We start from the raw sequence: 22,315 nt of genomic DNA on the forward strand, positions 1-22,315 counted from the left end.
TTTAGGTAAATACTGTATTGTACATTTAATGCACTGTGATTTCGTTCAGTTACAGTGACACAGGAACATTGTGGTGAATACCTCATCCAGAGGAACGTTGTGAATGGGTGTCCCGTTGATTTCCAGGATCCTATCTCCAACATGAATGGAATTTTTCACATCTGGGCTGATGCAGTCTGCGTCCACTCTGGATAAAGGAAAACAACAGGCAGAAAAAAAATGATAAAAGCACTCTTTCACACCTTTCTCAGCTCATTTGAATAACAGTGACTTGGATTTCTGCTCATTTCCTTTTCCTTCCACTCGATTATACATTTTAAATGAGTCTCATCTATCAACCTGTCCTCCATTTTTAATCCTCCCTCCTCCATTCTTTGTCCTCCACCACTCTGACCTCTCTCTACTTTCCCTCTTCATTTCCAACTTGTGCTTTTGTTCACACTCTCTTTGTTACTCCCATGTAAACACAAAATGACATTGCATCTGCAAAATATGCAAACACATACACACACATACACACAAACATGGACTCACTGGGAGACTCTGACAGTGTGTCCATGATCAGGGCTGTAGCCCTTGTTCGGGCTGAGCGGCTGGTCGATGGCCACAGAGAAACCGCGCCCTCTGCGTCCGTTGTTGCCCTCGGCAGAGGCTGGGATGGACACCAGTGTGACCGTGTGAGGGATTCGCGAGCATGGTGAGTCCGGCAGCGACACCGGGGTGACAGATGGTCTGGTAGTAACAGTGACCACTGGTAAACCAGAGAGGGAGAGGAGAAACAGATGAGGGGAGAAGGAATGATGGATGGAAGGAAGAATGGGAGAAAAATAAAGAAGTCGTCAAGTACAGAAAATGTCAGTCCTCGTGAGGGTTCTGGCTTTACAAGCGTCCATGCAAGTCAGAGGAACGTCGAGTTCTCATTACAACACTTTTTACAGCATCACATGTTGTTGACGAGATGTTTGCTTTAGCCCAGTTTGGGAAAACACTGTGCAGTCATTGTTCAGACCCTCAGTCAGCTTGGTTTACAAACAAGACTATTTTTCCCCCAAAAACATGAAGAATGCTGGGAATTTAAGAATGACTCATGAAAAAAAAAAACCAACAACTATGAAGTGATTCAAAACTAACACACTAGTGGTGAAACCTAATCTGAACGACCTTCCTATTTACAGAACACTGAGTGCACTCCATTCTCTCGTTCATCCCTCACCAATTTACGCAATAGACGATTTCCTTTTCCTGCTGTTGCCTGAATCGACCCGGTCTGGCAACATGTAAATCCCTCGATAAATAAAATGATCTGACTCAATCACACAGTCATCATCCACTTCTACTCTGAGGAGAAGACAAAGGCTGTTCTGTCTGTATGTATCTCTGTGTTGTGCAGCTTTAATCCTGTTTTTAAAGCCTGGGGCTTACGACAGTCACACTACCGTGACCCCAGAGCTACACAAGTCAAGAACAACCTGAACCTGTTACAGACACGTTACAGGACCTGTGAGAGACTAATGACTTTCATAATGTTCCTGATTTGAATCTGCAGGTTTACTGAAAAAGACGGTGATGATCTTCTCTGTCACCTGAGCAATTTTCTATAGTACATCTCCAGTTGTGAACATCTGCATTAAGAGTAGGTTCTTGTGTGTATCTAGCTGGAAAAAAAAAAAATAAATTTTAAGCCATAAACTCAAATATGTGTGTTAAGAGTGTGGTTGCTGTGATCTTTCCACCGAGCATTGTGTCAGCTCTCACCACATTTTGTCACAGTGTTGACAACAAGCTCTTTGAAGCACAATATAAGCTGCATGAATTTAAGATGGCAGCTTTGGCTACTTGTAGGTTTTTTTGGTGGTTTTTATTACACTTCAAAGGGAATTTCAAGTAGGATTAGCTTGTGGCAGAAGAGGGAATTAGGAAAATTAACTAAAACAAGTAATAGCTGGGTAAGTCAGGGGGAAATACAGCAGCACAAACCATTATCAAGCATTATCTACTGATTGCCAGCTGTTAAAACTGGACGAATTACCATAATTTGTCCAACTCACTTTTGCAGCCACTCAAGACATGTTACAGTTGATTTTGACAGATTTCATGCATTTTTTTTGAGTATACAGTGTTTGAGGCTCACCAGTAGAGTTTGGATCTCTCCACCAAAGCGTATGTGTCTCCATCACCAATGAACGTCCTGCAGTTCAGACAGGTGAAGCATTCTGGGTGATATTTCTGTTCCCCTGCGACCTGTTAGAGAAAAACCACACGCATACATAAACAAACACTGTTCAATTTGTTTCCCAGAAACTTGCGTGCAAACAACAATGCACTGAGTGAAAAACCAATGTACAAGGATGTTGAATAGATTGTTCTCTGATCTAAAGAGAAAACACTGGAGGGCAGGAGTTCACAACAGTGTTTTTGATGTGACCAGAGCAACAGGCAGCATGAGGCTTTAATAACTGGTCGGAGAAGTAGGGCGAGGTCTGGCTGCTGAGGCTAATACTCAGTTACAAGCCAGGAGATTGAGTTTGCCAAAGCCAGATCCCCCATCCAGAGCTTAGGGCAGTTTTGCAAACAGGAGAGGGAATTGAGTTATGGCCAAACAACAATAAAGGCAACGAGCAGATTAATCACTCTGGCAGATCAGGGGATGGTGCCCCCGCTGGAGCTTTCATTTCTGGGTGTTCTTTGGAGCAACAGGAGATAATCAAAGGCTGCTAAAATCAGATAAATCTCATAAAAAGGAAAAGATCAGCGCTATATCATCTTCACTGAGCTTTCCATTTTTACCACAGCTCATTAAATCTGTGTCCTTGCTTGTTGTGACTCTGATCGACTGAAAATCGATTGAGTGGCCCACACCTTCACATATCAGTATCGAACCCTTTTAACTCCTTCAGATAATTTCGCCGCCATCGATGTAAATGACCCACCCACTCAGACACCTAACGGTTTCTATGATTAAACATGAGCTACACGTTATGCTTTGAGTGGCAAAAAATTTTGGAGGGAGCAGGCCCCATGACAGCACTTCTCAACTGCAATGATCTGCAATGCTAATTCAGTATAACAAGATCGAGGAGGGGGAATGCATGCAGAATAATCAATTAAATGCAAAGGAAAAATCTAAGAAAATGAGCATTTTCAAGTCTGTAGTCCCATGACTTAAAGAGGATAGTTATATAATATTTCTTTAAAAATGCACATTTAGAGGATATTAAAATAAACTGAGCAGCATAATCAATTAGTCAATAAAGAGAAAACTGATCTGATAAACTGCTGAATGTTTCCATCTTCTCAGTTGTGAGTATTTGACGTTTTTTCTTTGAAACTTGACAGATATTATAACAGGCATTATTTTATTTTTTACTATTTTCTGACGTTTTTTATTCAAATGAATTGATACATTTATCCAGAAAATAATCATCATATTAATCGATGATGAAAATAATAATTAGCTTGTTGCACATGCAGAGAAAATTCCTGGATCATAAAAGGTTGAGTATTTTATTCATTTTTTGTCATGGATGCAGACATGGAGCAGACTCAGCCATAACTGTGAGCTGCGGCGTTAAAAGTTGCCCAGATAGAGAGAGCTACTTCTAAATGGTCAATAAAAGTGAAACTAAATGGGCAAACTGAGACAAAAGGGGAGAAAATGTGAAGACAAAAGAATCAATAAAATCATTGTCTATGGCCATATGTTTGCTGCCCCACCCTCCTGGGAGAACAGCAGTGAAACCACGAGCACACACAAACAGATAAACACATGCCAAAGGGCCCTCAGGCTGCAGGGAGGAAGACACTGTACAAGCTTATTAATTAACAGCTTTTTAAGTAATTCATAGGAGCAGCTCCTTCCAGCTAAATACCATGAAAAGATGCCACCACTTGGCTTTGATACAAGGAGAAAGATATTGAAACATCCTGACTTATTTGAATCTTTCTTTTCCTGTTTTTGGAGTAAAAAGGTTTACTGCTGCTGATAAAAGCCAGAGTGGGGTCCTCCTGACTGTACACGTTGTTTAACAGCCATGCTAACAACACAAGATCATGGCGGAGAGACAGAGAGAGCAGGAGGAGAGAATGAGATGTAGCGGCTGTGTAAAGGACAAGGCAACGAGGCAGCTGCAGGGCTTAATGACTGCCTTAATTTCTTTATTTGTCCTCCAAGCAGCCTCATAAAAAGGAGCTATAAACAATTACTGTCAAACATTTCTAGTGAGTGTAAACACAATACATTAGAAAGTAGAAAGTACAAAAGAGAGATGGATAAACAGAATCTAAGGGCTTAACTCAAGTTTGATTTAACATTACTGTAACTGTTAAAGGTTAAATACAACATTTTTTTCACGTGGATAACTGTGATTTTTGGCAGTATGTGTGGTGTGTAACTTAGGTGTCGCCCTACAAATGGGAAAGACAGGAAAAGAGGACAGCTGGACGGAGATGAAAAGGGTGTGTGGATCTACACAACCTGACATGTTGGCTGCCATTTGCTTGCCATGCAGGCAACACACACACACACACACACACACACGCATCCCCACACACATCCATGTCCGCACACACACACCCTCTTTAAAACCACATCTGACAGGCGACAGCTGCTGCCCTCACATTTAGGACATGCTTCCTTTCCACAGTGTAGATATAAAGACAGATAGGAGGAAAGAAACTGTCACTCTGTGTGATGTCAAACCATGTGACCACTTCACGCCTTTCAAAAGACCGATTCAAGAAACATCACATGTATTAACGCACCACTGGTTCCACTTTTTATCTTCGCTCGACACAGAAGTGCGTGTTCATGTGTGTGTGTGAGGGTGTATTCCATTATTTGCAGAATTGCTCATCAGGCACATGAGTGTGTGACTGCGTGTTCGCCGGTCCTGTAGCCTCGTGGCCTCGTCTAGTGGCAACAAACCAAACCGTGTGCATGTGTCTCCCTGAGGGGGGGAGGCTGAGTGGGTCGACAGTGTCCAGGAGTATCCAGGTCAAGTTGGAGAACAATATTCAGTCGCCATGGGTGATGGCAATCTCAGTCATATACGGTACCATGACTTCAGAAATAGTGCAATGTGCCCCCAGAATATGAGATAATTCACAGAAATGTGGCTTAAGTAATTTGTTGTAAGGAATAATTTCTGGCATTGTTGAGTTGATCAACTATGTAAACAGAAAGTCACTGTACAAGGTAGTAACATAGTTTTGGGGTGTATATTAAACGTAACTCTTGATCCATTATTAATATAGATATCACTGTGAGACATGTTGATCATATTCTGTATCATGTCTAAACAAGTCATATGTTAGCAAGCTAGCGTTAGTTTTGTCAGTTTGCTAATTGTGTTTGCTATTTTTTTTTCTACCTATCTATATTTTTCTATTCTTTTTTGTGGTGCAGCTCATTTTAATATAGAGACAGACAAATAGAGACAAACTATGCTGAGTCTGAACATATGAAGAGCTGGTGCCACTAGCGCTTTAAGTTATTTTCATCTTTATTTCACAAGAAAAATGGCAACGCTTTGTGAAAAGCCTACAAAATAAACATTTTTTTTACTAGCAGAATTTTGTTTTCTCTTGTTTCTTGCTCCACTAATCATCTTGTGACCTCTTAGATTCCTCTTCTAACCCCTTGGAGGGTCTCAACTACCAGGTTGGAAAGCCCTGTCTTGGTTTTTATTTGGAAGGGGACTACACTGACGGTGGTCCCTTCTAAAACACTGTAGTACAATCTGCTGCAGTCTCTGGGTCTTTTGATCAAAGAAATAAAGAAAAGGCAAAGGGGAAAATAAAGTAGAATTTGCACTAAATGGTTTTAACAATTGTTTCCAACATTTAACATGCTCAAATTACAAGGAGTGAAAGGGGTCAGTTGTGCAGCACACACATAAAGAACTGCCAGCAATGGTCAGACACAGAGAGGTGTTGGCTTGGCGTGTTAGGGCCCTTAAGCTTTATTTGTTTTTAATGATTTATATGTATGACCTTAAGTCTGCTGTGGAATGTGAAGAGACCCTTTTAAGCATTTTGGAGGAATTTATGACCATCTAATGCTCTCAGAGACACTGAGCAGTTAAGATACATGTTGGTGGATTTCTAGACAATTCCTTTAGGATGTCAACTTCTTCTGGGCTGAGGTCTGGATAATCACAACTTTGGACATTACAATTAGCTTGCATACAATGTCCGACTTGAGCTGAAAACTATTCAGGAAAATGTCAACTTTGAGCTGACGGCCTCTAAACAGCTGATGAAAAATCTCTCACTTCTACTTCTTAGTTGCTCTTTATATTTGTCATATTTCAAACTGAATCATTTTGTTCCCGTTGTCCAAATAACACATTCTCAACAAATCACACATCTTTGCCATGACATGTTCTCATTTCTTCACAACATTGCTGATTATGTTTGGTAATGAGAGGGGTGTGTTTGCAAAGATCCGGCAGTAAATACAAAGATGAAGAGCAGCAATAGATGCCAATCGTTCAATCGCAAATAATAAAGAACATATTTGAAGAGGAGACTGTCATATCTGTTGAGTGCCAATAATTCTGAGTAGTCTTGTAAAATCATGAAGTCTAGCATCTTAACACTAAAGCAACAGAGTTCTTGACACATCAGTGAGTCCCTGATGCATCATCAGCAAGCATTTTAAAAACAAAATGTTGCATGGGGGAAAATAAATTAAACATGAAATATTCAAAAATGCAATACTTGCTGGTTTTCTTATCCTTTATGCTGTGTGAATGAATATCTTTGGGTTTTTGACTGTTGTTCAGACAAAACAAGATATCTAAGGACATCACTGTCAGCTCTGGGGAATTGTGATGAACGTTTTTCATTATTTTCTGACATTTTATTGACTGAATGATTGTGATTGGGGGGTGTTTTGTACCAGTAATGTAAAGCAATCAAATGAAGCTGTCCCTAGCTGTGCACAGCCACTGTCTCAACCTCAGATTATTCTGTTTTCACCACATTTCATTTATTTAACTTTATGTTGAGTGCATGATCTTGTTGTGTGCATGTTTATACGCAGGACCTCATCGTGAACCTCTACACTCTGCCTCGTCCCTTTGCCTCCACATCGATAAACACCAGCCGGACCCTCTGACTTCACTCCGCTCCGGATAAATGTGGCACAATGACCTCATATCAACACTGCTGTAGGTGCTCCTGAATGGCCTGACTTAATGATGGGAGATCTGGTTCTGCTTAACCTCATGTTTGATGTAATGAACTTTAGTGCAGAGACTCCTTAATTGGCTAAACTCAAAAACACAGTCCATATGTGACTAAGCCTGTAGAATTAGTTTAAGAAATGCGTTTGGAAAAAAGAAAGACCTCATGTGAATGTTTTGAAGAAATAGTAAAAACAACATGTGCATTAGGTACCTGATACTCCCCACAGAGACAGAGCCACAACTGGATCAGATTCCAGAAATGTGTTGAAGGGAATTCCTAACGCTTAAATACACAATGCATGATCAAAATGTAGCTGTAATCAAGGCTGTTTGAAACAGAAATAAAGTCAAAGGCAGACACGATCCTGATTGCCAAAACTCCTTATAGACTTTCTAGCTACAGAAGACATCATTTAGCCAAATACAATTAGACTGAAAGCCTAAGAGAGAAGACAGAAGGCCACATTCATGCTCTCTGAATGGAAACCCCCCTTCTGCTACAAACAGTACAGTACCACAGTATACACAGGCCTCAGCTTTAGAAATGCTGTTGTATTCAGCCTCTTCCCTCCTCTCTGCAAGTCTCACGTCCACTGTGGTGAAATGAGGAAACTGTTTACAGTGTGGCTTGCGTGTACCGGAGGTGGTAAATAAAAATAACACAGTGCTGTGACACAGTTATTAAACATGACAACTGTTGTCCATCCCTGTATGCACTCACACACTTTGAATCCTACTTTATCTGAGGAAGAATGCTCTCTAAAAATAGCCCGCGTGCCATGGCTCATCAGTTTTTCATGACTTGAAGAGAAGAGAAAAAACTGGAGTGCCGTACAGAAAAAGAGGAACAGATCTGTAATTAAAGAGCAGTACACTGACCCAGTTTAAAGGGACACACAAAACACAGCAGCGTACAGTAATGTGCTTTAGCTTCAGCTCTAATATTAAAGAGATAAAGATGGAAGGAGACTCTGCAGAAGCAACCGGCAAACCATCTCAGCCAGCCCCCTTGAGACTATCTGCTTCCCTGCCTCCCCACCAGCTCATGTATGGCTGTACTGTACATCATCCATCAAGACACCGGGTATCTCAGAGTAGCAGCAGGAGCAGATGTGAACAGCCTCACCTTCTTGTCCCTTTTCCACAGCCTGAGACAGCAGAAGCTCCAGAAAAACAAGTCTCCCACCATGTCAGCGAGAGCCGGCGTCTCTCCTCGCTGTTTCAGTTCATTCTACTGAGGCAGGCGATTCCCCCCGCTGTCACAACAAAACACTGGCAGAGAGACACAGCTCTGAGGGGTAGAGAGGGCGGAGGGAGAGAGAGAAAGAGAGAGAGAGAGCAGTCCACGCCTTTGCAGCTGAGCTCATCTCTGAATCAGTGTCACTCCCCCCCCTCCCACCACTCCTCTCTCTCACTTTTGCTATGACCTCATCGTTTCCTGTTTGGCCCCGCCCCCTCTTGCACACGCGCCGGCCGGCGGCTTCAACCGCCCCCACCCCCACCCCCCGCAGCTCCTGATGTCTTCTGTAAATTCCTCACCCCTCCTCCTCCTTCTGCCATGCTGCAATCACATTTTGAAACAAGTGAAAACTACAGAGTGGCAGTTACAAGCCTGAGTTATGGGATGTTATGTGAGGAAATAGTTTGACTTATTTGTTTATGTACTGAACCTTTTGTTATGTTAAAGGTGAAACAAAGGCTTTGTTTGAGTCCATCTGATCACTATAAAATGTCCTTATCACAGCTGCGACTAATGACTATCTTCATTATTGATTAGTCTGTAGACTATATTTAAAATTAAATGATTATTGCTCAGTCAATCAGTGTAAAAATGCCTGAGAGTCCTAGATAACAAATTCAATTTGATGCATTTTCTGTGACTACAAATCAAAATCCCAAAGATATCTAACTTACAATGATGAAAAACACAAAAAGAAGCAAATCTTTATATTTGAGAAGTTGATATTTTTGCTTGGTAACTGATCGTTAATCATCACAATTGCAGTTTCAACACTAGTCTCAATTATAGTTTAAAATGACATTACAATTTTTGACGAGAACAGCATATGTTTTTCTTCAAACTGTTTGTAAGGTTGTTGTTTGATATTGTGTAGACTGCTTAATTAAATGTTTAAATAAATAGTCAATAGTTTAACAGGTCACAAAAGATCAGTCTCTTGTTCCAGTCTGATCAGATGACGACCTGTAGGGTTTCAAAATAAGAAATTTCCACTTTTCAACAGAGATGCAGCCTTTAGTCACATGTAGAATAATGATTATATTGCGTTTTCTGTCTTTAGATGGGAAGTACAGGCTGCAATCACAAAGCACTGAGCACAAAGACACATAATTTGCTTGTGTGATCTTTATTAATAGCATCTGGCTGATTTATTCGCCCTGCCCTTCCTCTCTTCCTAGCTTTATCTTTGCTGCTGCGTCACTCTCTCCTTCACCCTCCACCCTCCTCCCTCTAACTCTGCCTCACTTGTCCTTGTTGTCTCACTTCATGTCCATAACATGTCCCTCATGCCGAGAAGTGTCGACCCCTCCCCTCGCTAGGAGCCAGCGCTGGAGGGCCATCTGAGTGGGCAGATATTATTAGATGGTCAGATGCACACTCTGTCTGCACTGCCTGGTGGTTCTTATGTTAAAGCAGTGGAGACAGACAGATGGTTAGCGAGGAAGACGTGATTATGTTACAGTGAGAGTCATGGAAGTTGCATCACTGCAGGCAATACTGGGTTTACATTCAGTTTGAATGATCAGATTGTTTATTGTTTGGTTATAAATCCAGTTGCATTTCTACTGATGATTAAAACAACAAAATTGGACATTAGTAAAGAAAAAAAAAAAATGTTTAATTTTACCCAATTCCACATCTAATTCCAAAATACTAGGTCTTAGAGTGGAAGTGACCTTTTTAAAACTCTTTTGGTGTTCACTATTGTCTTATATTTTCACTTATGTATTCTCACTTTTAAACATCAACAATCTGATGTTTCTCTGATTTGCTTTTCCCACAATTATTTTATTTTTTATATGTTGTAGTAGTTCACTTCTTGTGAGATAAAGCGTCAGTTGTGCCTTAAGCTCAGAACAAACATGTCTGTATCTTGTAGTAAGTCTGAAAATAAATTTATCTCCTTTACTTCTCTTAATTCAAATTATGTCTGTCTGCAGGCAGCTGATAATTTGTCTCCCATCATCTTCATTTGGCCAATTATCTGAAAAATGTAACAAGTAACAAGACAAAACAACAAAAAGCAATTTTTTAGAAGCAACTTTCCTTTAAAGAGAGACTGTGTAACTTTGGAAAGAATAAATAACACATTCTTCTTCTTACAAATAAAAATTTAAATTCCTAAGTCATGAAACACACCCTCGCTCTAACGACACTCAGGGGTGTTGCTGCTTGGTCTGGTATGACCAGAAACTTATGCTGGCTACTGTTAGAAAACTTCAGGAAGGTATTGTTATCAAATGAATTTTATGTAAACTTACTTTACAAATCTTTTCTACTACTGTAACATTGTGTTTAGGCCTATAACATTACATCTCAATTTGTTGACAAAGTAGCCCCGACATCAAAGCTACAAACTACTAATTGTTTAAAGTGAAACAGTGAAACGTGATATCAGTGGCTTTATGTTCACTACCTGAGCAGATTAACAATTTACTGTGCCCAAAACCTATAGCAAAACCAAAATTTAAGATTAGTCAGACCTGCTGGTAGTCAGCTCAGAAGTGAAACCCAGCAGCCCACGAGTGTGCCACGGGGGGAGATTTCAACCCACAGAGGCTGCTGCTTTCGTCACTGTTTCCACTCTGGAAAGAGGCAATGCTAAACAAGTATGTACAAATACTCAGCTGAGGGTTGTCGGACAGGTTATGATCTGTGTAGATACTGATTGCAACATTTTAAACAGAAAACATAAACCCTTAGTTAGAACCCCTATTAGAGTGAGCAGACATCAGGCTGATGTGTCCCTGAGCAAGGCATGCAGCCCCCAGCAGCTGCATCCTTCCTCTGCATGTGAGCACGACCTCTGAACTCCTAAATACTGCGAAAAACATTTTCTACGCTGTGACAGAGCGCTGGGTTCACTGTCACTGATGAGATCATCAACAGCTGATCCTGTTGCCAAGTAAACAGTATCTCAGCCTGAGCAGAAACAAGATCTTAACAAATAACATTTCCCAACATCTTATTACACATGTGTCTGTCTTCACTTAGAGGCAAGAAACTATCATCAGGCATTTACAGAAACAATTGGCAGATTCCTACTCAAACACAGAACTAGTTCACACCAGTGGGAGTTTATAAAGTTCACTTTAAACATGGGACTTTCCATTGTTTGACAGCCAACCCAAAAAATATCTCTATTTCTCAATATGAACCACACATGTAGGGAACACTATGTCTAGACCACTCACAGAGTAAGAATACAACATGACAAACACACAAAGAAGCCATTTAACCCAAACCTGATGTCTCTCGCTGTTCGACTGCTTTTGTTTCACTGGTTTAACAGTTAAATCATTAAAGTACCTAAAGTTAAGTGTCAGTTATTCCAACACAACATGACATACAACATGTCAAGTTAAAATCAGGTAATGGATAAACCTTAGAATTTAACACATTTTAAATGAGACAAAACTCAAGAAAAAAAATTCACACCAGGTCAGGTTTGTTATTTAGGACAATGATGGACATGATGTCCATGTCTGCTTTACTTGCACCAAACTGAAACCAAAAACAATATTCATTATAGACGAGGTGAAAGGAATGAAGACTGTGTCAGAGAATGTGATTTGTATTTCATAACATTACACATGATGCCAAAAGACCTTCTGATTTCAAGGAAATGCCTTGGATTCCACCTTCAGTTATTTCTGTACTTGTTGTACAATCTCAGAAACAAAGGAACAGAAAACAGAAAGTCCCCAAGATCTGAACTGATTAGTCAGTCAGTCCAAACCATAACCATCTGACAGAGGCTTTTTTTCAAAGCACTAACATGATGATAATCCAAAAAAACAGCAAATTCATTATTGGTCATGTAAAAACAAAAATGGGACCTGATGGACAAACAGCCACAGGTTTGGTGCTAGAAAGTTTTAGGGCAGTTTAGATGTCCTCACTACAAAATCAATACCATATGGATCAACCAGTGTCAGACTGATTCATCATTCTTATTCTGTGGAAAGAAACTCGCTCTTACTCATTTTGTAACCTTCATGTCCAACCAACTAATTTCAGTAAGTCAGGACGCACTGATCTGACTTTTTCTGTCAAGATACCCTTTCTGATACCTGGACTCGAGGCATCGGCTGATGCTGAGCACAGATATGAAACCAGTGCTCTCTTCGCCAAATTGAAAATCTATATAACACACTGTGTGGAGCTAACTGAGAAACTAACGGAGTCAGTGGCCAACCATGATTGAATAAATGAAACTGATAGCAGAGATTGTTGTATGATGACAGTGAAGAAGTGGATTGGTCACACCATGGCTGATACTCAGTCTTGCCAATGAGTTTCATTGGCAAGACTGAACCACTGCATCCGTATTGGGAAGGTCTTAAGCTGCCAGAATTCTCCATAAGCCAGTCAGGAACATCTCTCTCCACAACACCTTTCCAATGCCAGAGTTGGGGGTTTCCAACCAATCATGCAATTTTCTGAAACTCACAATCTGACATTCACACTCACTTTACACAGCAATTATCCAGGTGTGTTGAGGTGAGACAGTAAGGAGGCTATGAGCTGCTTTCTAAAGCTATTATTTTTTTCTTTCTTTACATAACTACTTCTGTCACTTTTCATGTTAACAAGTGTGACACTCTAAATGTGCAGTTATCTTCATTTATAAATGATTAGCACATCTTATGCCTCTCTGTGATGGTCACTGTGTGGTCATTCGAAACAGCTCTATACTCTTTTGCTATCCAATGTGATTAAACAATATGTCACGTGAACTTCTTTTTCTATCATAACCCAGCCTTGACTTCTCATGCTAACAATTAATCCCAAACTAGTGGTTACTCCTGAATTACACTGGAACTGATGTCCACTTTAAAGACACACAGGAGTAAGGAAGGCAGGCTGATGACAGAAAACTGTGGCAAAGATAACATGGTGAGAGTGAGAAACAGTGAAACCAGAAGCTTCTCCTAAACTCTGGACGTCTAACAGGCTCCGGTCGATGCCTGGCCCCGCTCCCATCAGCTGGCTCTCAGCCACGAGCTGTTTGCAGAAAAGCTGACTGACTCTAAGCTGAATGTGGAGACGGCTGGGATTACTGCACATCCATCTGTCAGTAGGAGGAGTGATGGATGGACAGAATGAGGGAGTGACGGGAGAAGAGAAAATTCAATTACAGAAGTTAACTCTGCATTGTGCACACAAATCAGAGTAAAGGTAGTAAATAACTGAGTAACATCCTCTGGCTGAGTTATTATCAGTTTACTCAAGGCTGAAGGTGCTGATGGGAGCAGAGCCTGCAGATGAAGCTGTAGACACACACCTGTTTGTAACTAAGCATACACACACCGGCACACACAGACAGCCTCTTCAATATAATATTATAGTGTAAGAGATTGTAATCAGTTAGGACAATGGCCCCATCCACAGGGCAGCTGCAGTTACTGACAAAACAATGTGAAGTAAATACAACCAACTCTATGAAACAGAGAACACTGTCTATGTTCACCAACAAGTAAGTTATTTTGAGCTCAACGGCTCATTCTTGACCTCAGAACATGCAGCAAACAAAAAAAATCTCGGCTCAGGGTCAACTTATATGCTTGGTCTGGAGTTTTCAACCATAAAACAACTGAACAGACACGCAGGAGAAGTCCCTCGAGTGCTAAGAATAATGGAAAGTTTGAACATTTGTAGTTCCATACCAACAGAGGAAACTTAATATTCCTGAAGAGAGCCATAAGTAAGAGAGTAATACAATTGAAAGCTCCTGACCAAACAACAAACAAATGATTGTTTTATTAAATTAAAGAACTTACTGTTGTCCTGACAAAATTCACTGTCTGTTACTTTATTTGATATAATCAGTGTAATAATGACTACAGTGGTCAATGAGAAAATCCTAAAAATGTTGAAACTTAAATGTTTCAACCTTGAAATAGGAAACTGGCCCATGACCTGACCAAATCATGTTTTTTCAGCCTTTGTGGTGGACATCCCATGAAATGCAAACACAGCTCATTCTTTACTCATTGAATGTTTTTTTCTGGCTGACCATCAGCTCTACGTCTCTGTGTCTGCAGTCTCTGACTCATCACTGCATCATGAAGCTCAAAGTGTTTTCACTGACTGTGACAGCAGCTTTTTCAGGTGCAGTGGCACCAGTGAATTTTAAAAACAGGATTGTGCCGCTTCTCCTTCTCTCTGGGCGTGGCACAGACGTAGGGACCTGACCTTGGTCGGTAATACAATTGGTCCGGCCATCTTGGCAATGAAGCCTGGCTGGCTGACCTATCTAAGATTTTTCTCAAGTGTAACTGCAGAGACAGTCAATCAGTGTCTTTGCACTGCAAACAGAGCAATAAACCAGAGAAGGAGAGAGAAAAGTAAAGGTGGTGTAGCAATCTCTTCACCTAATTCACTTTAGACTCTCCTACATGTTTCATTACGGAGATTGCACTGCAAAGGGCAAGCTGTCTGGAGGCCATGTAAATGATAAAATACACACATGCACACACACACACACACACACACACTCAGAGATGCAGAGAAAGGCCAGGCCATGAATAATTTCTGCTCATCGTGACCATGACACATGACGGCTGCAGAATCCAACCTGGAGGCACACGTGTCAGAGAAGGCAGATTATATGTGTAACGAATGCTTCTCCTATAAAGGGACCACAAACAGTCAGGGTTTTATTGATTGATTTTGGGTGAGCTCAACTTCTTTTAATCATTGAATAATTTACAAAGAAATTTGAACAACAACACACTAGTTAAATACACAATACTAATTGCATAAGACTGAATTGCAATTTGAGATAATTTATGTAAAATCCCTTCAAATAGCACTTAAATTTACTGTCCGAGCCTACTCCCTCTGAAATGCAAATGATTCACCAGTGTTTTCTGTGAATAATTTCCCTGTCATAAGAACTTCATGCAAAGTGCTCAGGCGGTAGTTTTGCCAGAGTATGAGCCTCGCATGTTTCCACACACAGCTGACATAGTTTTCATATCGTCTGTTGCCACAGCTGATAATTCTAATTTTACCTCACTGGGTGGTGTGAACACCACTCGGATTATCAAAACCAACTCTGCAAAGTTTCCCAGTGATGAGTGAGCGGGGAGGAATATGCACTTCATAAATCCTGCTGTTGTTGAACATGGATCAGCTCTACACAATGACCATGTTTCTAAATACACCCACCTGTTTCTTACTTACAGGTAGTGAGACTGTATATTATGCATGAAGCAAAGTCCAACTGCTCTGTCACTTTTCAGAGAAACTGGCAAAACATCTCAACTCGAACTCAAGCTCGAAAATTTGATGTAAATAATTAAAATAGTTGCAGATGTAGATTCACTTTCCATTGATCAACTAAATGATTGAGCAAATAATCTTTCCAGCCATTAAAAAAACAAGGCGTGACTGCATTAAAGTTGTATTTCATTGTTTGTTGTATTTCAGTCTATAGTAAAACTATACATAAAACTAGGTCTGAGTTTCTATTTGTTTGTTTCTATTTGAAAAGAGCACCAAAATCAGCCTCATCAGCACAAACAGAGCTTCAGCTGCACCTCTCCAACCACCCCAGCAGAGGTGAGTTCATCTGGAGCGAGGAAATTACCAAACAGGCACAAAAATAGACCAGTGCCCAATGAAAATCACATTGCACCTGCATTTGTGCTACCGCTGGCTTTGCACATTAGGAAATACAGCCTTCAAAAACACAAACACAATGTACTTTATTACACCGACATACAGTATTCATCAGCTTTTCCAAGCTCTGAATGTGTGTGATTCCATCACTAATCAACAAACAGACACAACTCTCCTTTGATGCTGGCATCTTGTCTTCTCTATAATGCAGCAGCACTTATCAGCAGAGGCCGAGTCTATTGTTTATCTACTTTCCGGTGCTGTGACCACATCTATTCAGCACATGAACCTCCTCTGCTCTCCTATGTCACAACAACAGCTCCAACTTTCACTGGTGGTCTGTAAAGCAATCTAATAAAGCAGGCAAAGGCATCAGGGTCAGTTACAGGTCTGGCACAGATCCTACGTGCGTGTGTACATATGTTGGCACACGCCCGCCAATGTGGCTGTCAATGTATGGACGCAGGTGTGCGTGTGTGCATGTGTTTATCCTCTTGCATGTTTGTGTGTACTGCGAGTGTCACAGTCCTCAGCTGTAACTTGAGGTTTATCAGCAAACAAAGAACCACGGAGGTGATGAGAAATGAGAGTCAGAGGATAGATCCTCTTACCATGATGAGGCCGGTGGTGATCGGATCATTGCAGCCGTGGCACAGCTCCCCGAATTTGGCCCAGTAGTGCTTCTTGCAGAAGAGCCGGCCATCTTTTTCGTAATACCAGTGGGACAGCGAGGCGCTGCACTCACAACATCTGACAGAAGAAGAGAAAAGAGACACATGAGCGGTTGGACATTTAAAGATAAAATATAGTCAGTTCAAATTTAAATCAGCACTGAACATGAGTGACACATAGAAATCTGCAGAAATAAGAGAGAACTGTCAAAAATAGTGAACACCTATCATAAAGTCCCAGAGCCCGAAGTGATGGGTTTAAATTGCACAACTGAGTACAAACCAAAGATATTCAATTTACAATAATACAGTGATACAGAATGAAAATATTCTGCACAGCCTGACATTTGAAAAGCTGAGACCAGACAATATTTATCATTTTGCTTGAAAATAACGTAAACAATTAATTTACTGTGACAATGGCTGATTAATAACTGATTAATCAATGCTTATTTTCAGTATTAATTGTGACATATTTCTAAATCTGAGTGAGCAGAAAAAGCAGAAAGCATCACCAGTGTGTTCAGAGCTTTAGAATTTTAAAAAGTGCACACCAAATGAAGTTGTTATTGTGTCGACAGAATATTATGTTGTACTGTACTCTGTAAACCCTATTTTAATCCTCCAAATGCCACCCTACAGGGCCCCAAATTATAGTTTTCATGGTGATAATAAGTCCCTTTGTGGACATATCACAAACCACCCCAGCTGAAGTGGAACAGACAAATGAGATCACACCAAAACATTTGACTATGACTGAACCTTAAAAAACACAAGAGTTATGACCAAAGGGAAGAACACAAAGACAAAACAATATCATTGTGGTCAACTACAACAACATGCTTCTCAGAGCAGAGTGTGTGTGTTTACTCAGACAACCACAAGGAATCCCATATTTATTGGTTAAACATTACGTCAATATGTGGACCTGAGGAAGACAGCAACCACTTTGTGGAAGCTGATGGGATCCAAATACTGGATTAAGTCAAAGATTTTAAAGTTAAACAAAAATTTAAATTAATGTTTGCTAAGAAATCAGGTTATAGCACTGTGTGAATGTTTTAAGTACTTTCAATGCTCAGACTCTGATCCATCACACAGTACCATCAAGGTTGGCATCTGATCAGTCCCTGATTCATTCTGCAACAAGACAACAAGCCCAAACATACAGCCAGAGTCACGATGAACTGGTTTCACTGACAAGAAGAACAAGTAGTCCTGCAACAGATGGTCTGGCCCCCACAGAGTCCTGACCTCAACATCACGGAGTCAGACTGGGATTATATGATAAAGAAACACTGTTGGAAAAACTGACCTGCCAAGTTTTTCCACTAGCATAAAACTTTTGCACAGCACTGCATATCACTGATGCTTGTTTTGACTGTAATTTGACTCACAGAGTGCTGAGGTTACAGGACTAGATATTAGATATTGCTGAGAGCATCAACAGTCTGGGGGATTGGGTCTGGATTATTTGATTAATGACAAATTTGTTTGAAATGTGCGCTGCTAAAGAACAATATCAAGTGAGTGCTCCATCCTCCTCCATCTTCTCACCTTGTCTTCTAGAGAATGTGTGTGTTAATATCTAGTTTTAAGAGCTTATTGTTTTCATTTATGCTGTGTTGTGTTGTGGTATCAGTAAAGCTTAATAATCAATTGACTGGTCAGTGTATCTCCCTGAAGTCCAAATGAGCATATTTAAATTGTAGTCAAAAATACAAAGATGTTGAGTTCACTGTCATTCAAAACTATTCACGTTTGAGAAGATAGAACCAAACATAAATAAAACACAACAAAGTCATTGCCACTTAATTTTCCGTCAATCGATTAATCATCTAATTGCTTCATCTTTAAAACAGTGGCTGGTTTCTGGGTGTATGTATACTCAGGCACAATAGGGATCCAACAGGAAATGTAGGAGGTTAATCTGATCATGGTGTTAAGTTTGTCTTTTTCCAGGTCACACCACATCAGTCTACCTGTTGTACAAACAGTCTGGTACTGAGCAGCATCACGACACATTCATCTATCAAACATGAGCTCAAGTCTGTCACCAGAGTCCAATAACAAACTGCTGTAAAAGTCCAGAGTGACGTCAGCCTGATAGAATCAGATGCTGACAGAGTGAAGGGCGGATGATAAAGAGACGGAGACAGACAGAAGGCGATGATACGGTGATAAAGAGTGCGTGTGGAGGATGAATGACACACACACACCACCACACACACACACACACACACACACACACACACCTTCCGAGTTCACTTACAATGCAAATAACGTGGCACAGGCTGCTGCACATGCAGCTCAAAAATAATGACGAAAACAGGTGAGTAAAGGTTATTTCCTGGTAGGTAACAGTAAGAGCTACTTCACAGGAAAGAGGATGTTAACCATCTCATATGACTCAAGAGTTTCTGTTGAACATATCAAGTGAAAACTGATCTCCTCACCGATCTTCCAGCTGATCAGACAGTGAGTCTCTATCTGCACATATCCACTGATAACTTGTTTGTAAACATTGCATCTTCATGTAAGCGAGCACACCAGCTCTGTGTGTGTCCAAACTGTGTGCTAATCCCCTCGCGTATGGTATAAACATTCATACATTAGTGAGTAAGTGCACCGCTTACGTGCCTGCAGGCTTGTGCGTGCCTGTTTGTAATCTGTCTAAATCTCTGTGTCTAACAGCCATGACCAAGTGAGTGTCTCCAGTCCTTCACGCAGAACTTCCCTCCCATCAGCTTTAAACCACCCAGGCCTGTCTGCGTTAAAAATATCAGAGTACATGGCTTCAGTGGCTCGTTGAAGTGGCATTGTGGGGTTTTTGGTGTCTGGATGTGATGTACAATTGGAAAAAAAACAAAAACAAAACAAACCATTACGCTGTCCTGTGGCTTTGGCTTGCTGAAGAAACCAAAGAAAGCAAAGATATTATGTTTATCTGCACAATACAGGTTATTTCATGCTCTATGAATCATACTTTTTTTCTGGTTAAGGACAGCTTGGGTTCAAACTTCTCATGGGCCATGATTTAAAACAGTCAACCACTGAAACTGAGTGTGCATGTAAACTGTACTGACCGTAACTAACCCTCCCCTTGACACATTACATATTGCTGTGCAAATGCCTGGGTAGGGCCTTGTGGCTGTAATAAATTCAGTAGAGAGGCAAATTTGATATATAGCCTTCAACTCAGTCTGAACTCTACAGAAGCTGAAGCATATCGAGGTAGTCAGGTCAGGTTTGAATATCATCACGAAACACTGAATGTTAAAACTGAACATTACTTTCAAGATTAAATTACAATAACACATAACTATAATGCATACTTTGTCTTGTGTCACTTAATTTACACAGTCATGTGAAATGATTCTTACTTATGAGGATTGCTGCTTTTCTTTCTCTTTTTTGGAAAATCTATTGAATATCCTTGGGTTTGGGACTGCTAGTGGATGAGACAAGATATTTAAAGATGTTACTTTGGACTACAGGATATTGTGATGGGCATTTTTCACAATTTTTTGACAAGTAATGGAATCAATAATTTGTCAGTTAGTGAACAAAATGATCAGCAGATTACTCAGTAATAAAAAACTGTTCCACTCTGCAGCAGAATTGCTCTGCAAGGGCTTAAATCTGAACTGGATCTTTGCAGCTCCATGTCTCCACTCCCTTCCTCCCTCTCTGCTGGTAAACATGTTTGGTGAAAAAGTAACAACTAGTGAAGGACTCATTAAAATATTCAGCAGAAGCAGCAGTTCGCTATGACTTTGCCCGAGGTCTTGTACCTACTGTCAGCCCGTGCATACACAGTGTACACACACACATAACCTTGCAGCACATACAGACACACTTACGATTTATTTATTAGACAGACACACAGACACACCCACTCTCTTCAGTGTCTGCATGCAGAGCTTCACTGCAGCTCAGCAGATTGTGGCAGGGCTGCTTCAGTATGCAGCGTGTTTGGGGGGGGGGGGGGGGGGACTTGGAAGTGGGTCAAGGCTTTCAGAAGACGTCCGCAGCACCGAGCCAGGAGCTACTCAGCTGTCTTGGCTCTTTCTGCCGCTCAATAACTGCCTTTCACTGCACGCACACACACACACACACACACACACACACTGCAAACCCCTGCTGAGGCAAAGTCATACCTGGGGAGGATACACAAAGGTGCACATAGATGTGCTAGCGTTCACTCTGCACACACACACACACACACATACACACACAGGGAAGAGTGATCTTAATGCACTGAGCAGAGCTGGGAGTGGCAGCAGAGTATTAAAGATATGAGTGAATACATTAGTGACTCCCAGATGGAGACGCCTCCAGGACAAGAATCTTATCTCAGAGGTAGAGAAAACAGACAGCAGCACTCAGTTACAACTCCCATGGATGGAAAGAATACCACAATAAAAATTAACGTGTATTCCAAGATTGCAGTAAAAGTGTGTCAACGTGTGTTTGTGTGCTCACATTTGGGCATTTTTTGTGTGACTGTGTTTACGTGTGAGTCAGCACAGACGTGTAAGAGGATTATCAGTGTGAAAGACTCAATGAGAGTCTTTGCCCACTCTGCTATGAAGCTCCGAAAATCAGTTTCTCACACTCTGTTAAGCTCTGCCAATTTAGTGTGCAAAACTGAGAAAATAAAAAGTATACAAAAACAAAATATTGCACGTGTATTTGCTTAGCAATCAATAATTATATTCAAGGTCAACAGAGTGAGAAATGAGTTTGAGAAAATCTGCAATAGAGTGTAGGGAGAAAGCAATATCAGAAAGGGCAAACAAAAAGATAATAAAGACTAAATAGCATGGGTGGTTTGATTGGTTGAAGATACAATGACCGACAAGAAAAAAGTCAAAGACAAACAAAAGGCTGCTCGGACATAAGTATCTCCTGCAAACAAGTGAGAGGGAGCAGAGCAGATTTCAGACATGAAACCCAGCAGGATTCCCTGAGGGTCAGGAAACAACCAATGACGGAGAACATGAAAATGAAGGGGGAACATTAGTAAATCTGTAACTGCCCCCCCCCTTCCTCCTCCAGCTCAAATCCCTGATGGAATTAGTAAAAGTGTCTGAGAGAGTCATAAATTCCTTTTCCAGGTCAAAAGGAGGCAGCCTTTTCCCTGGCCTCTCACCTAACATCTGACTCCGCCTGAGTGCTGTCACATTTAGTCACTCGGTGTCTGTAATTTGTGATGGCTACTTTTCATACTCTTAGAGAAAATCTTTGGGTCAGTGTTTCCCAAATGGGCGACCAGGAGTCAGAGGATTACCTGAGCTGTTACAATTCATCCTCTGGGGACCATGAATATCTGCAAAAGATTTTATGACATTACATTCAATAGTAGTTGAGATATTTTAGTCTGAATCAACGTGGTGGACCGACTAACACTGCAGTCCACAGGCATGCCTATAAATATTTCAACATTTTTTCCCTGACATTTCTCCATTGTAAAATATTAGGTAGTTTTACCAAAATATTCAAATGGTGAAATCACTATAGAGGAAATCGCTCTTGGTATTTTAGAAGTGACAGAGCAAAAAAGGTTGTTTTGAATCTCAATA

At 40.8% G+C, this 22,315-nt stretch overlaps 1 protein-coding gene across 1 annotated transcript in view; it reads right to left on the minus strand.

Moving 5' to 3' along the window:
• Positions 1 to 22,315, minus strand: part of limk1a (LIM domain kinase 1a) — a 54,127-nt gene that overhangs the window by 10,248 nt on the left and 21,564 nt on the right. Inside the window, 5 exon segments of the mRNA XM_018681195.2 lie at positions 82 to 187; positions 535 to 725; positions 727 to 751; positions 2,132 to 2,241; positions 16,671 to 16,809. Of these exon segments, the coding sequence (XP_018536711.1) occupies positions 82 to 187; positions 535 to 725; positions 727 to 751; positions 2,132 to 2,241; positions 16,671 to 16,809 (571 nt within the window).

This window comes from Lates calcarifer, linkage group LG21, assembly GCF_001640805.2.
Source record: "Lates calcarifer isolate ASB-BC8 linkage group LG21, TLL_Latcal_v3, whole genome shotgun sequence".
NCBI classification, from domain to species: domain Eukaryota; kingdom Metazoa; phylum Chordata; class Actinopteri; family Centropomidae; genus Lates; species Lates calcarifer.